Raw genomic sequence first — 17,801 nt, forward strand, 5'->3', positions numbered from 1 at the left:
GCAGTCATCTGAACAAAACTGTAGAGACATCCAGCACACTCCATTAAAAAAAAAAAAAGTAAAAAAACAAAACCCGAGAAAACAGCACAGTTCTGTTACTCTTGTGGTACCTGGCACCATTTTTTTTTAAATTAGCTTCTCAATCATCATCTGGAAAGAAAACATTCTGAGCAACATCATTAAAAACAGCTCTGATAAAGCACGGTCACTACTACGTATCATAAAGCAGGTACAAGCTATTTTACATCCACAGAGGTATGATACAGTACTGTCCTACATCTATAATACTAGAGGATACAATTTAAAAGGCATTATTTGAGACTTGATTCTACTTTTCCAGCAGAGGGCCCAAAGGATGGTGTGACACAGCTTTGTAAAGAAACATACTCTAGACAGGATTTCCTTTCACTAGTGGCACACTTCTAAGGATTCATTCTCTCCATGAATGTCAGCTAAAACCGTTATTAAAAAAATGAAATATCCCTAGAACAAAACCGTATAACCACCGGATTCACATGAAGATGACCTAGTGGAGACAAGCTGGACCTCACCTTACCAACAAGCTATCAAATCTGTTATGTTTAAACAGTGAGACCTCCAAGGAAGGAGATGCCAAGTAGTGCTTCAAAGCTTCGGACCACAATCAAACACAGCATCCTTTTCAACAGAAGCAGAAGCTCATCTGAATATGCTCATGGATGCTGACATCAACATTTAATCATCTCCTCACTCATCCAGGAAGAGGGGGAGATCAGTTACTACTGTACTTTAATGTGTTCAACCAAATCACCATATTACAAAAATAGCAAGCTGCCATAATAAAAAATAAGGCTCCTCTATCCAGCACCAGATAGCATCATTTTACTTTCAAGCCTAGAAATTGCACACTTGTATATAAACCAACCGAAGATGAGGATTGAGAGTTCATCTTGGTGGATTTTTCCTTTGATGAATATGAAGTGTCCTTCCTTATCTTTTTTGATGACTTTTAATTGAAAATTGATTTTATTTGATATTAGAATGGCTACTCCAGCTTGCTTCTTCTGACCATTTGCTTGGAAAGTTGTTTTCCAGCCTTTCACTCTGAGGTAGTGTCTGTCTTTGTCTCTGAGGTGTGTTTCCTGTAGGCAGCAGAATGCAGGGTCCTCATTGCGTATCCAGTTTGTTAATCTATGTCTTTTTATTGGGGAGTTGAGGCCATTGATATTGAGAGATATTAAGGAATAGTGATTATTGCTTCCTGTTATATTCATATTTGGATGTGAGGTTATGTTTGTGTGCTTTCATTCTCCTTGTTTTGTTGCCAAGACGATTAGTTTCTTGCTTCTTCTAGGGTATAGCTTGCCTCCTTATGTTGGGCTTTACCCTTTATTATCCTTTGTAGTGCTGGATTTGTAGAAAGATATTGTGTAAATTTGGTTTTGTCATGGAATATCTTGGTTTCTCCATCTATGTTAATTGAGAGTTTTGCAGGATACAGTAACCTGGGCTGGCATTTGTGTTCTCTTAGGGTCTGTATGACATCTGTCCAGGATCTTCTGGCCTTCATAGTTTCTGGCGAAAAGTCTGGTGTGATTCTGATAGGTCTGCCTTTATATGTTACTTGACCTTTTTCCCTTACTGCTTTTAATATTCTTTCTTTATTTTGTGCGTTTGGTGTTTTGACAATTATGTGACGGGAGGTGTTTCTTTTCTGGTCCAATCTATTTGGAGTTCTGTAGGCTTCTTGTATGCCTATGGGTATCTCTTTTTTTAGGTTAGGGAAGTTTTCTTCTATGATTTTGTTGAAGATATTTACTGGTCCTTTGAGCTGGGAGTCTTCACTCTCTTCTATACCTATTATCCTTAGGTTTGATCTTCTCATTGAGTCCTGGATTTCCTGTATGTTTTGGACCAGTAGCTTTTTCTGCTTTACATTATCTTTGACAGTTGAGTCAATGATTTCTATGGAATCTTCTGCTCCCGAGATTCTCTCTTCCATCTCTTGTATTCTGTTGGTGAAGCTTGTATCTACAGCTCCTTGTCTTTTCTTTTGATTTTCTATGTCCAGGGTTGTTTCCATGTGTTCTTTCTTGATTGCTTCTATTTCCATTTTTAATTCCTTCAACTGTTTGATTGTGTTTTCCTGGAATTCTTTCAGGGATTTTTGCGATTCCTCTCTGTAGGCTTCTACTTGTTCTCTAAGGGAGTTCTTTATGTCTTTCTTGAAGTCCTCCAGCATCATGATCAAATATGATTTTGAAACTAGATCTTGCTTTTCTGGTGTGTTTGGATATTCAGTGTTTGCTTTGGTGGGAGAATTGGGCTCCGATGATGCCATGTCGTCTTGGTTTCTGTTGCTTGGGTTCCTGCGCTTGCCTCTCGCCATCAGATTATCTCTAGTGTTACTTTGTTCTGCTATTTCTGACCGTGGCTAGACTGTCCTATAAGCCTGTGTGTCAGGAGTGCTGTAGACCTGTTTTCCTGTTTTCTTTCAGCCAGTTATGGGGACAGAGTGTTCTGCTTTCGGGCGTGTAGTTTTTCCTCTCTACAGGTCTTCAGCTGTTCCTGTGGGCCTGTGTCTTGAGTTCACCAGGCAGGTTTCTTGCAGGGGAAAAGTTGGTCCTACCTGTGGTTCCAAGGCTCAAGTTTGCTCGTGGGGTACTGCCTAAGTCCTCTCCGCGGCGGCAGCAACCGGGAAGATCTGCGCCGCTCTTTCTGGGAGCCTCCGTGCACCAGGGTTCCAGATGGCGTTTGGTGTTTTCCTCTGGCGTCTGGATGTGCACAGAGTGCAGTCTCTTCTGGTTTCCCAGGCGTGTCCGCCTCTCTGAAGGTTTAGCTCTCCCTCCCACGGGGTTTGGGTGCAGAGAACTGTTTATCCGGTCTGTTTCCTTCAGGTTCTGGCGGTGTCTCAGGCGCAGGGATCCTGCCGCTCCTGGGCCCTCCCCTACGGGAACCCAGAGGCCTTATACAGTTGCCTCTTGGGCCAGGGATGTGGGCAGGGGTGGGCAGTGTTGGTGGTCTCCTCCGCTCTGCAGCCTCAGGAGTGCCCACCTGATCAGGCGGTGAGGTCTCTCTCCCACGGGGTTTGGGAGCAGAGAGCTGCTGCGGGCCGGGATCCGCGGGTGTGGGACTTCCAGGTTGGTTGGTTTTTGAGACAGTGTTTCACTACTGTATTAGCATTTTCAAAAGCCAGTTGCTTGATTAAGATATCTGGGGTCAGAGAAAGGCCTGAATGTTAGTATTCTGCTAGCAGCCTTCTGATGAAGATGTAGAACTCACAACTCCCACTACACCACACCTGCTTAGAGGGTGACATGCCCCCACCTTAAAGATATTGGACTAAACATCTTAACCTGTAAGCCAGCTGCAATTAAATGTTGTCCTTTATAAGACTTTCACTGGTCATGCTATATGTTCACAGCAGTAAAACCCTAACTTCACCAACCTCTGAAGGATCATTTCCCCAATGTAGGGGACTGCCAGGGTGTTGAGACAGGCATGAAGATCTGAGTTCAAGGTCAATCTACACAGGAAGATCCAGGACAGGCAAGCTGAGGCAGGGAAGGAGTGGAAAACAGGAAGCTAGTGATAATGGAATAAAGTGAGGTGAGCAATTCCAGCACCTCCGAGCAGCAGAAGTCAGCAGCTTTGCCCACAAAGCCCTGATGTAGTGTACAGAATAGAAGGGACTACTGGACAATTGGTGCTGGTTCACTGGAACTAAGAAATTAGTGGTGATTAAAATGAGACCAGGATCAAAGTGGTAAAATCTTACGGGGAGTGCTTTTTGAGAGCACAAAGAAGCTGTGTTATAGAAAGAGCCAAGGCTGAAGCTGGTGCTACAGCTCTCCTTGGTAAAGTCTAACAGTCACTCAGTTGGTACTGGTTTTGAAGACATGAAATGGTCATGAAGAGGAGGTGAGGCTTGACACTGTGAGATGCCATGGAAGGCCATTAGTGAAGGTGATGACTCCATTTTTCTTGATGGCCCAGGACTTCAGAGGTCATGCAAAGAATCTGGGACTGGGCACCACGAAAAGAGCCTATGTAAGGCTCTGGTGAAGCTTAGTTGCAGTGAAAGACCCCAGTACATTGGGAATTCCAGTGCCACTGGATGATCACCAAGAACAGAAGCATCAGTGGTATGGATCAACCAGAGGTTAGAGTGCTACAGAGGGCAGAGCTGGAGACGTGACCCCAACTCTTCGGAGGAGCCCAGATCATGTGTGGGTCCCAGATATTGAGGGAAGAAGCTGGAACATTGAAGTCGCCTTGGAGACATACAGATGTTTGAGATGCCAGAGCCATGGACTCTCTACTGAGGAAAGCTGCTAACAGGGAGTGCAAACAGCACAGCAGGAAACTTTTCTTGCAACCAACAAAGATCAAAAGGGAGTTGGAGATCTGAAGACCACATTGACATCAGACATGGAGATGCAGAGTTTAAAGTTTACGCAGCTGGGTTCCTGTCTAGTGTGGGTGTTACAGCTAAGTGCTTGGATCAATCTCAGATGAGACGTTCAACTTTACACTGAACATTTTTAAAACTGCTATGAAGTATGGGAATTCTGGAAGTTGACCTAATGGATTTTGCATTGTGCTATGTTTAGATGTGGCCCCCATAGTCTCATAGGTTTGAAGAAGCCTCTGGAAGCCTCAGAGTGGAATGTGAAGGTTTGTATATGCTTGGCCCAGGGAGCGGTACTATTATACAGTATGGCTCCTTTGGAGTAGGTATTTCCTTGTTGGGTCAGGTGTTTCGCTGTGGGTCTGGGCTTTAAGACCCTCATCCTAGCTGCCTGAAACTGAGTATTCTGCTAGGAAACATCACATGAAGATGTAGAACTCTCAGCTCCTACGGCACCATATCTGCTTAGATGCTGCCAGGCTCCCACCTTGATGATAAAGAACTGAAGATCTGAACCTTTAAGCCAGCTCCAATTAAATGCTGTCCTTTATAACATTTGTCTTAGTCATGGTATCTGTTCTCGGCAGTGAAACCCTAACTTAAAAACTTCACATAGATGCCTGGAAGTCTAGATTATTAGCATGCAGACCCCATAAATGTGTCCCTACATATCTCAAGAAACACTTTGTTCAGGTATGATCCATTGCCACAAATAAGGAACACAATGAAGGACAAACGTCCACGGTAGGGGCTGGAGAGATGGCTCATCATTTGAGAATTTGTTTCTCAAAAGACCTGCAGGGCACCTAACAATCCTCTGTCACTTAAGTTCCAGGTGAAACCCAATGACCTCTTCTGGCCTTTGGGGAACAGCATGCAGAGACCTACAGAAGGCAAAACACTCATGACTATAAAATAAATCAACGACAACAACAAACAAAAACAAAAGCACCCAAAGGAGGAAAAACAAAGGAGAAAACTCATAGGGCACCTTTGCCTGGATATTTTGTCCAGCTTTTAAAGAAATCTAGAAACTGAATTGTAAACTATGTGATCTGCTTGAGTTGAAATCCCAAATGGAACATAGTACATTGTCAAGAACAAAAGTCATCATCCTAATCAAGAACAAGAAAACAACCAACCATAAAAACCCTATCCCCTGAAAGGTCTTGCAATTTATTATCTCTTCTGTGCAGTTACAATTGATATCATGTTTGAAGGAAACCAAAAGCAAGCAATTCTGTTTCATGACTGCTTCTATACTCCCTATAATATGGTTTTATTTCCTGGGAGATACTAGAGAAAGCCTGATGAATATTCCATTAATATGTTCAACACTCTCATCCACAAAAGAGTATATTTTAGCGGTCGCTAAATATTTGATAAGGATACAGCGTTGATAATTTTTTCATCATGAAGTTGGTATTCAGAGTTGGACACACAATCTACACTGAAAGTACAATTTTCTTTGTATCTCAGTCTGACTGGGAAGTCATTATGATGCCCAATCCCTGTGAGAATGCAGAGATCCATCTCTGCCTGAGAGCTGTGGGATTTCAGATGGTTACATCACACTTCAATAAAGAAGGTTCTTAAGAGTGACGAGTTCGATATCACTGTTTGATTCACAAGGATACATTCGATTTACTCAAAAGTACAGGACACAAGGATTCAATATCTGTGGTGTAGATGGTCTTGCTGGCCTCCTCACAGAACCTCTTTCCCTCCTCACAGGATGCTTGCAGTTCCGTCTGCTCCACCAGCAGTTTTCTGTTCTCATTCATCAAAATCCTTACATTCTTCTTCAATTCATTGCATTCATTCAGGAGGTGGAAGTTTCTGATGCTGAATCAAAAACAAATAATGGTAAATCCCAGGCAGTTTCTATTTGCCTGCCACTCCTGCAAGTACAATCATCCCTTCAAGGGCCCCATCCCCAGGCATCTCCAGACTAGAGCCACAGTTTGCATGATAGCACCAATTAGAGGCAGGTCAAATCCCGAGTCCGCAGTCCACGGGAATCAAAGTACTTCAGAAAATCCTGACACTAGAGGGTATATATACCTCAAAGCAGAGGAAATGTTGCATACGGGTGCTTATGTGTTCATGGTATTCTAAAGTCATTGGCAGGTAGAGGGCCAATCCCCTCTGAGGGCTGATAGAAGACCCAGCAGCTATACAATCTTCCCACGTGTTTCTCATGGACCACAGATCTTTTTTTCAAAGTCATAGCTGGACAGAAATATTCCCCGCCTAGTGCTGGGGTCTCCTTTCTGTCAGTGACTCACCGGTAGGAATTGTTCTCTTGTGTGAGCTCCTTGTACTTCTCCATGGCATCACTTATCCAGTTGGTCATCTTATGCATATCCATCGTTCTCATCTCATGTTGGGATTTAAGCATTGGCAATTCAATGTTCAGCCTGTGTTAGAACATGGCCCAAGGAACAAATAACTGTCTGAACTCATGATTTCACAATTAGATGAAGTGTAAATAAAAAATTTTCAATAAAAATTCAAATTCAAGGAATGGGGGCTAGGGAAGAAAGTGGAAAACTCAAAGACCACAGCAAAAACACAACAGTGAGACTCAAACCATCACTCTTCCATAGAAAATATTTCTCTGCAAGTCAGCACACATTTGTTTTGAAATAAGTAATCCTTAAAAGGCTGGTGAAGTATGGTCCTATAAAGACCCTCTGTATAGGAGGGGGGAAATTCTGAGAGCTGCATGTTTGGGAATAACAAGTGCCAAGAATTTATTCCCACAGTGACCTTTTCTAGGTCACAGTAAACCATCCTTGGATAATTAAAAAAAGAAAATAAAGTTCAAAGCAGGAAAATAAATAAATAAATAAATAAATAAATAAATAAATAAATAAATGAAATCAGACTGTTCTCTGGCCTACCTAAGCCCAGTATATAACACAAACTTGCTCCTTCCTATTGGTGCTGGTTAAACTCATTATCCTGGGCATTGGACGGCAGAGCCAGGGGACCAAATGGAGGGAACAGACCTTCAAGATCTGGCCAGGTAAGCATGAAGGAATTGAACAGTTGTGTACGAAGTATAATATGTTTCCTCCAGTCTGTGCCATAGCCTTGGGTCCAACAGAAAGATGTGATGACATTTCTCTTGTTTTGAAAGCAGGGATTCTCAATCCTTGTTACATGACTCCCAGAGGCCGTAACTACTTTTTACAGGGAAGAGGATTCATAACACCTCCTCCCAACAGGAGAGTCCTATGTGCCAGCAAGGTAAACAGAAGGAGCAAAGTGCTCTGTTGATCAATGACGGCCTCCACAGACTCATCACTATCATGACCTGCAAACTGTTCATCAAACAAATCCTCAGACCCAATCAAAGGTCCCAGACTCCCTGATCCTGAGCAAAACACACACAAATACTTTCACATCCATCCATACATACCAACCCATATACAAACATAATTAGAATGCCAACTTTATCATAGAGGTGCCATAGAATCAGTGTATAACGACCAAAATCAGAGTAAGAGTGATGACATTCAGGCATTTCATTCCCACACTTAGATGCAGCAAGTGTGACCAGGTCCTTCCAGCTGTTGAAAAAGACCAATCCAACTCCAAGGAGCTCAGGGTCAAGTACAAGAGAGGTTGACCCTAAACACACAGCACCTAGCTTCTCTCACAGGCCAGCACCTGCCAAGGCTCCTTAAAGTCCAGGATGAGAGGTGAAACACTTTCTTGATGTGAGGAAATCTTGGCTTAGCAGAGAGAGCACAAGACAGTCAGTAGGTTACAGGGCATAATGACTACCTGTAGTTCAAACCATCATTGACATAAAGGTCCAGGATTTGAGAAAGTTCATCCCGCTCAGATTTACACTTCTGGATTTCAAGTTTTAGTTCCTCCAAATTCTTTATACGCTTTTCATGGTTACTGATGAAATTTTCTGATGATGCCTTCCTAATAAACCCTGTAGATAGATAAACACAAGTGAATGTACATATTGGATAGCCCATGGGTAGAAAAGACCATTCTGAGTCTCAAAATGGAGGTTGAGGAAGCGGAAAGGCTGGAGACTTGTTGAATCCCTGAAAGAGAAGAAACGCTATCCTTAATGTGGACTCTTAAGCTATTTCCCTCTTCCCAACCTCCATTGCCATACATAAGCCTCACTCACTATTACATGATCCCTCATACTGAAAGATAGAATCTACCTCAGACATAAAGATTTGGGACATTGTCAGCAGATATCAGATGTGGAGCAGGTAAATCCTGGAGTTCACAGCACCATCAAACCCTAATCGTGTGTTCAAGCTTAAAGTGTCTGAGACCTCAATTCATGACTAGGGGATGCATCCTTCCTTGTTCTTGTCATCACAGACTTAGTAACCTACAGTAATCTAGAGGATGAAGTGCTTCAACTCCCAACCATGAATGGGCACATTTTATCCTCATAGGGCTTCCTCCTGGCATTCCTTGGCAGTAGAAATTAAAAAGCTCATAGAAAAGAAACTGCAGGCCTGCCAATTCCTGGCTCTCTGTCAAATTAATCATCAGGACTCTTGACTCTTGGTCTGCCATTGACAAATTCCAAGGCTCCTGCTTGTAAGGCCGCCTCCTGAAAGGCTCAGCTCAAACCTACCTCCTGGAGGAAGTTCCCCGACTCTACCCAGTACTCACTGTGCCTTCCCCAGAATGATTTCATTCTTCCGTACTTACAAGACAGAAGGCCAGCTTTCTTCTGCCTCCGTCTGGTCTCTCCTTGGTCTCCCCCCTCCTTCTGAACGAGCTTGAGCAGCTGGTGAAACATGCCTATTTGTGAACCCAAAAGGCACTGATGGAACCCCAAAGGCAGTTGGTGTCACAACAACACTGGTGACATCACAGAAGATTCTAGTGCTCTCTTAGATACAAGAGATTGTCCAAGGAAGAGATTACTGATGACGTCACTCGGAAGTTCTATGGCTCCCTGCTACCCAGCTCTCCCAAAAGCAACCAATGTCTATGGGGCCCTTTTCTGCAGCCTCTCCTGTGACCCAGGGAATATCCTTTGGCAACTTCTCCTCCAGACTTAGATATTTCTCTCTGCTTCATCGGATGTCATCAATGCTTTTGATGGGGAGAGTTGGTTACAACCCTGAATTGGATAAGAGATTTTTGTTAGCACCCAAATCCCTAGGGACCATAAATGAGGGAGATTTCTCTTAATAATAAATCTACACCTGAGACAATGCACATACATACAGTCCAATTCCCAAAGTGTCCCTGTTTCCTAGAGGCCAATATATTTCTCTTATACTTTTAATTTTATAAAACCTGAATAATATTTGCTTACTGGGCATTCCTTGATAGCCAGGACTATTTCCACATAAACGTCTATGTATTTCACAAAGTCAATGGTTTATAATCCTACTTTTTGCAATAAAAACTTCCTTTTCTTGGGAATATAGGGGGATTAACTACAGGGCAAATATAAAATCATAAATTTATGTCCCTTCTTTTACATATTAAGTTGGACATCATCCCTTTCTCAAATATAGCCAGACAATTAAATTGGTCATCAGTGAGCAAAGGTCAACCTGGACTGCGTGTTCCTACATTGTAGCCCGACAGCCATCACTTCTCCAATATTTGTCTTCCTTCATTTCCAAGTCCAGGCACGAGGATATCGGGGGTTGCCCCTTGATACTTTACTCCTAGCAAACATAAGAATCAGCAGGATGGGGAGGGAGTCGAATGGCCTGTGGTCAGGTTAAACCTCAATTTTAGTGGGTCCCTAAGTTCAGGGGAAAGTCCATTTGGCATTGTCATCTGTGGCTTCTGTGTTCTTATCCTAGGTGCGCTCAATCTGTGCTATGACGCCTCCTAACCTCACAGATGTAAGAGTGAAAATCACGTTTGTCTTTTCTGGGAAGGGCTCTGCCTCTGACTCCCACCTGGAGTTGGACAACATCGCTATGCAAAACTCAAAAAGGAGGGGTGGAGATGGTGGACGCCTCAAAAGTTTAGGGTCATTTCTTCCAAATAAGGCACACATTTTTCCAATGTAATTTTTCCTTTGTTCTTTCACTCATGGTGGCTGGCTTCTTTCCTGGCCTGAAGTATACTGGAGTCCAATCTTTTAGACAACTGAAGCATCTGTTTTTGAGATGACAGGCCCACCAATGGGCCTGCTGCATACAGGCTCCTATCACCAAGGCAGTTGTTGTTACAGGATCATGGCATGGCGGCAGCAGCACACGATCTCTCAGTCTTCTCTGCTGCAATTGCTAAAATAATAATAGGGTTGTTTGTTTTTTTAAATATTTTATTGGAAATACCTACAATGCTGGTCAGAGTTGATACATGCCTTTAATCCCAGCACCCATAAGGGTTTTTTTCTCTTCTTTTTTTGCAATTGTTGTTAGAATTCCCATTGTTTTCTTTGGTAATTCCCTCTATTTGCTCTGTACCTAGAATGTTACCCACACTCTTCATGGCCCTATTCTTCATGTTAAAGATTTTACTCTCACCATCCACACCACACATGATCACATTATTTACTTTCAAATAAGAAAAAAAGGCATGAAGAAGAGAGTTAACTCATATGGTCTCAGGTAATCAACACAACAGGACTTTCAACTAGGCTGCTCTACGTTCCAGCTCACTGGATGCAGGCCTGAGGCCATGGGGTATCTTGGAAAGGAAGAAGCACACACTACCTCACAGCTCTCTCTGCTGGCGACTGCTAGAATTGTGACAGGACCTGTGTTTGTTGGCACACGCCTTAATCCCAGCATTCAAAATTTATTTTAATCGTTGATGTTGTTTTTTGTTTGCTTTTTGTTTTTAATCCCCCCAGCTAATTGCTCTATACCTAGAATATTAAGCTCACGCTCTGGAGGGACCTATTCATGTTAGGCAATGCTTTTATTCTTACTAACCACTCCACAGATGATCCCATTATTTACTTTCAAATAAGAAGACAGTCATAGAGAAGTGAGTTAATCACTATGCTCTCACAGAAGAAACACATCACGAGTATGGAATGGCACCCCAATCTTTTGCATTTGTTATGCCTTTTAAATTTTTTTATTCTTTATTTGTTCTTAGTTACATTCAAATGTTATAGCCTTTCTCTGTTTCACACCCATATCCCCCTACCTCATCCCCCTCACGCTGTTTCTCTGAGGGTGTTCTCCCCCCCACCCAACCCTTCCTGCCACCCTGCCCTGACATTCTCCTACACTGGGGCATAGAGCCTTCGCAGGAACAAGGGCTTCTTCTCTCATTGAAGCCCAACAAGCCACTCCTTTTCTACATATGCTGCTGGAGCCCTGGGTCTGTCCATGTGTTCCATTTGAATGGTGGTTTAGTCTCTTGGAGCTATAGTTGGTTGGTATTATTGTTGTTATGGGGTTGCTAACCCTTTCAGCTCCTTCAATCCTTTCTCTGCCTCCTCCATTGTTCTCAGTTCAATGGTTGACTTCAAACATCCGCCTCTGTATTTGTCATGCTCTGGCAGTGCCTTTCAGAAGACAGCTATATCAGGCTCCTGTCAGCTCGCACTTCTTGGCATCACCAATATTGTCTGGGTCTGGTGGATGTATATAGACTGGATCCCCAGTTAGGGCAGTCCCTGGGTAGCCTTTCCTCCAGTCTCTGCTCCAAACTTCATCTCCATACTTCCTCATGTGAATATTTTTGTTTCCCCTTCTGAGAAGGACTGAAGCTTCCACACTTTGGTCATCCTTCTTGAACTTCATGTGGTCTGTGGATTGCATCTTGGGTAATCTGAGATTTGTGCTAATGTCCACTTATCAGTGAGTGCATACGATGTGTGTTTTCTTGTGATTGGGTTTCCTCACTCAGGATGATATTTTCTAGTTCCTTCCATTGACGTAAAATTTCCATGAAGTCATTGTTCTTAATAGCTGAGTAGTACTCCACTGTGTAGATGTGCCCCATTTTCTGTATCCATTCCTCTGTTGAAGGGCATCTGCGTTTTTCCCAGCTTCTGGCTGTTATGATTACGGCTGCTATGAACTTAGTGGACCATGTGCCTTCATTGTATGTTGGAGCATCTTTTGGTTATATGCCCAGGAGGGGTATACTGGGTGCTCAGGCAGTGCAATGTTCAATTTTTGAAGAAACTCCAGACTGATTTCCAGAGAGGTAATCCAGTTTGCAATCCTACCAACAGTGGAGGAGTGTTCCTCTTTCTCCGCATTCTCGCCAGCATCTGCTAACACCTGAGTTTTTGGTGTTAGCCATTCTGATTGGTGTGATGTGGAATCTCAGGGTTGTTTTGATTTGCATTTCCCTGATGACTGAGGACTTTGAACATAACAGAAGGCATTTTAAGAAATGATGCTACCCTAACTGGTGGTCTGCATGTAGTTGAGTGCCAATGGATCCATTTCTATCTCTTTCTACACAGTTCAAATCCAAGTGAATCAAGGAAATCCACATAAAACCAAACATGCAGAAGCTAATAGAAGGGAAAGTGTCGCAAAGTTCCTAGAACACATTTGCACAGGAGAAAGTTGTCAGAACAGAATACCAAAGAGTCAGGTTCTAATATCAACAGTAAATGTATGAAATCTCAACAATCTGAAAACTTTCTTTGGAGCAAAGGACACTGCCAATAGGACAAATCAGCAAGCTACAGATTCAGAAAAGAGTTTTACCAACCCTACATCTGAGAGAGTGCCAAAATTCCAAATATACAAAGTACTCAAATAGGTAAACTCCCAGACAACCAAAGAACCCGACTTTTAAACTGGGACAGAGAGCTAAACTAAGAATTCTCACCTGAGGTATCTCAATGCCTGAGAAACTCATCAAGAAACGTTCGACATCCTTAGTTATCAGAAAAAGGCAAATCAAAATGAACCTGAGATCCTTCATTACACCAATCAGAATGGCTAAGATAGAAAACTGAGGCAGTAGCAGAGTGGGGTAGGATGTAGAGAAAGTGGAACACTCCTCCATTGTTGGTGCGATTACTCGCTGTATAGCCACTCTGGATATCAATGTGGAGGATCAGGGAACATTGCAAATAGCTTTACCTGAAGACCCAGCTTTACCACTCACTTCAGCGCATATACTCAAACCTGATCCACATATGACAAGGACGTGTGGTTGAATATGTTCATAGCAGCCTTACTCATATTAGTCAAATGCTGGAAAGAACTACGATAGACCTCAACTCAACTGAGGAATGAATATAGAAAGTGTGCTCTATTCAAACAGAGGAACAGTACTCGGGTATCAAAAATGAATACCAGGACCTTTGTAGGCAAAGGGATGGAACTGGAAAATAGTGAAGTAACAGAGATCGAAAAGGACATAACATGGGATGTATTTAGTGACAAATGGATGTTAGCCCAAAAGTTCAGAAGACCCACTATACAAATCATTGATCACATGAAGGGTAACATGTCAGAAGGCCAAATTGTGGATGCTTGAGACCCACTTAGAAGGGGGGACAACATAATCATGGGAGGCAGAGGGATGGAGGGACCTAGGTAGAGGCAGGGAAGGATGGACAAGGGGCGGGGGGAGTAGCAACAATGAAAAGAGACAAGAGAGAAACCCAGAGGAAAAGTGGAATAAATGACAATAAGCATCAGTGGTGGGTGGTGAACTTGGGTAACCCAAATGAAAAATGAAGAAGTCAAAATGTCCTCATTTACAGATGACCTGATTCTATTTTAAAAACTCTAAAAATGTATCACCGTCTTTTAAGACTGATAAATACATTCATAAAAACACAATACAATGTGAACACACAAAATTTCTTAGCCTTCCTTTATGCCAATCCAATTCATACCATGAGAAAATCTGGGAAAAATTCCCCTCATAATAATTTGAAAATATAAAATAAAATGATGTGGATTAAAATATTTAATGCAAAGACAACTATGAACTAGCTAGAGGTGATGCTAAACAGACAAGTTGTCTCTAAAAAATTAAGTTTCTTAAAGCTGAAAATACATTCATTAAAGTAGTAGAATGCAAAATAACACACAAAACTCATTATCTTTCCTGTATACCAAAAACAAACCATGGGAAAGAAATCAGGGAAATATTCTACTCAAAATAGTCTTAAAATATATAACAAAACACCCTGGATAAGCACACTTATAAAGCATACTATTAGTAAGAAGACATAGGAAGTACCCACGATCCATCCTGAACACATATAAGAACTTTCCAGCTGATGTTCTGAAAGACCTTAAAGACTTGAATAAATCAAAGTTTTATATCTTTATGGATAAGTAGATAATATAATAAGGTCAGTTTTTGATGAATTAATAAAATTAATACAATAAATAGTGATTAGAAAATTTTACTACAATAAATCACCCACTTTTATGAAACGCATGAATTTGAATATAAATATTCTACTATGGGAAAAAGGACAACTTTTAAAGTACAAAGAGCTAACATGTTTAGAAATATAATTTTAAAGAGAAAAAAAGAGGAAGGAAAAATTGTCATGAGAAAAAAATGTGATAGATACTTAAGCAGTGTCATGCGGTTGGCAGAGCGAATATTTCAACAGATTAGAGTGTCCAGGAACTGTGTTTATTGATTTAAAAACCTTCAGGAGGAGGGATTATCAGAGCAGATCTCAAGAAAATTCCGAATGTTCAAATTAGTTTCCTATTGTTATAGGAAACATAAAAATGCCAATGTGGGAAAGTGAAGGTTTTATTCACCCCATAAATTACAGTTCATCATCAATGGAATACGAGATAAGAACACAAGGCAGAAGCTTGACAACAGATAGGAACTCTGATTATTCATCTGCTCAGCTACCTTTCTCTATGACCTCTCCTCCCCTTACTAGGGCTGGTACCACCCACAGTGGGCTAAGTCCCCATACATCAATTGCCATCAAGAAAATGCCAAAGACACAGCCTGCCAGCCATTCTGATGGCGTCAATTGCTCAAGACTGCACCATTTAGACAGCTACACTTAGCCATCACAGCAAGGTATAAAAGGAAAATACAAACCTTAGCCTACTCCAGAGAAAAGTAACACTTCATGAATAGAATTTGAGGTCACAAGTGAAGTTTCATGTGAGGAAGAAATTAGAAGGAATTATGACAGAAATCGAACTTTATTTAAAATAAAAAGTGACAAGTCAAAGCCACAGATAAAATGTTGGTAACTTTGACCTCTTCAAACCTCTTCTGGAGGCTGCAGGGTGGACTCAGGGCATGGTTGTTGGCTGGCACCGCCATGGCCCATTCACTGTTTTGGTGAAGGATTTTCCATCAGAAGCCTTAGCCTTACTACAGAGGGTAGGTCCCAAGTACTAATCATAGTCAGTCAATTGGATGACAGATCTTGTGCTCCAAAGAAATGGAAGAGTCCATTTAGTCATGATTTCAGGATGGCTCTAACTCATTTCAGAGTCATAGATATTGCAAGCATCTAGAACACCAAAAGACCCATTGTCTAACACCAGTATTCTCTGCTGTCCCCTCAGTCACCACGGTAATAATCAGTGTGAGCTCTATAGTATTATTTGTTCCAGTTTCCTGGTGGTGCTGCTTCCAAATACTGTTTCTTTGACCCAGTCAGAAGCTTCAAGTAAAATAATAAATAATTTTTGTATTGAAAGCCATTGGTAGCTTGTAGTTGTAGTTAACAATGAAGACTTCAAGCAATCTTCCCTCAGTCCTCCTGTTTTAAGTTTTTTGTTTTTTGTTTTGTTTTGTTTTTTGCTTTTGCTTTTGCTTTTTTTCCATTTGGTGATTTTTTATTTTATTTTGTTTTGTTTTGTTTTTCTATTTGTTCTATTCTTCTCAGGATGCATGGAGTGATCAAGAAGTTGTCTGAAGAAGTTCAAGTCCAAATTCAGATGTGCAGAAAGACCCCAGCATTTCTGGCAGGTCCACTGTGTTTGCTGCATTAGGGCTTTTTCCCTTTTGCCTTAAATGTTACCCATTTCCACTCTCTAGGAGCCTTTTATCAAGGCATAATTAGTAACATATGTATCATTATTATTTGAATTTCAATTATCCAATTCTAACTACTCTATCTCCCACTTTAAACCAGAGACAGGCGTTGAGTCCCGTAGGGTGTGGTTTTGATGCTTAGATCAGGAATCTTCCTGTGAACACTGATTCTTGATAGTTCAATAAAGATGCTGTTGGCCAACCAGCTGGGTGGCATAGGCAGGTCTTCTAGTTTTCCTCCAGGCAGGCTAGGAGACACAGGAGAGGAGAAGGGATTTAATACTTCAGAGGGAGTAAGAGCTATCAGCCATTTGAGATCTAGGGTTGAGTGGCCATTGGTGGCCTCCCAGACTGGGCTTGGCGTAGCAGGCAGGAGGCTATAACACAATAAGTTGAGAGCAGATTTGGGCTCTGAGCTATGACTAAAGGCAACTGAGCAACTGCGCTGAGGGCAGACTTAGAGGTGCTGAGCTGGGAGTAAAAAGGAGGGCATCTTATTTGGAGGAGGCTTAGAAGAACCTGGCCACTGAGCCATCTCATCAAAAGTATCTTAATGTATGTGTCTTTTATGTGCAATCCAAAGAGACCTGGGCAGGTTTGATAGCTTGGTCTGCCTAGAGCTTAAAGTGAGGAAGTAGAAACAACACTACAGAGTCCTATGTGAGCAATCCATGGGCATTAAGGGGCGAATCCAAAGTCACCTTGACTAAGAGAGTTAGAGCTGACCCAGATGTAGCTTTTGATTCTAACCATTCCTTCCTTTTGATCTTTTAGTGTGCCATTTGTTCAAGTATTTTAGTGAGGAGGAGAACATGATTCTAAAGGTTATTCTTGGTTGTTGAATTGTCTTCATCTGAGATTAACCAAACCACAAAAGTAGAGGGGAAATCTGTGAGGGATTTCCATTTAATGTAAATTCAAATTTACTTCTAGTCTGGATGTTTGAGGTAGGAAGTCACACCTTTAACCCAGAACTTTAATCCTGATCTTCTTTTTTCTTTTTTAGTCATCTACAGATACATCATTATTAGGAATGTGTCCTTCTCACTGGAGACCAGAGAAGAGACCTACAGTTCCATGATACTTAAGTGTCATAGCAAGACATCAAAACAAAATGTCAAAGTGTGAATGGAGGAAATTATTTAGGACAGTGTTTTGCAAACAAGTTTTTATACAGATATTCTTGGTAGGAGTGCTCTGCAATTTTGCATTTCATATTTGACTTTGCTGGTACTCTGACTAGGATCAACATAAAACTTCTTGGGATTTTCTTAATCTCCTGTACGAATAGAGATGAATGAACCATCAGCTCTGTCGTCTATGTTATTATGGCTACAGTGAGGACCAAGTATGCTAAAGCTCTTCATCTGATTTTTCAAACAGCGTGCTCTTACAAGTGTGAACTTCTGTGGGTTGTGGGAGGGCAAGGTTGAGAACACTGGCTGAGAGCTGTGAATGGAGAAGTGGGACG

General features: G+C 41.7%; 2 protein-coding genes across 2 annotated transcripts in view; both read right to left on the reverse strand.

The window, feature by feature from the left end:
- LOC148000679 (disks large homolog 5-like) overlaps positions 1 to 17,801 on the reverse strand; it is a 58,580-nt gene that overhangs the window by 36,877 nt on the left and 3,902 nt on the right. The window lies entirely within an intron of this gene.
- On the reverse strand, positions 5,746 to 9,243 carry LOC148000680 (disks large homolog 5-like). The gene is made up of 4 exons (XM_087586910.1): positions 9,095 to 9,243; positions 8,186 to 8,345; positions 6,679 to 6,810; positions 5,746 to 6,235 (listed from the first exon to the last, which is right to left on the reverse strand). Exons 1-4 carry the CDS (start codon positions 9,183 to 9,185, stop codon positions 6,016 to 6,018), a joined length of 603 nt encoding a protein of 200 aa, XP_087443036.1. The 5' UTR covers positions 9,186 to 9,243; the 3' UTR covers positions 5,746 to 6,015.

The sequence above is a fragment of the Rattus norvegicus genome, chromosome 15 (genome assembly GCF_021556685.1).
Source record: "Rattus norvegicus strain SHRSP/BbbUtx chromosome 15, alternate assembly SHRSP_T2T, whole genome shotgun sequence".
NCBI lineage: Eukaryota > Metazoa > Chordata > Mammalia > Rodentia > Muridae > Rattus > Rattus norvegicus.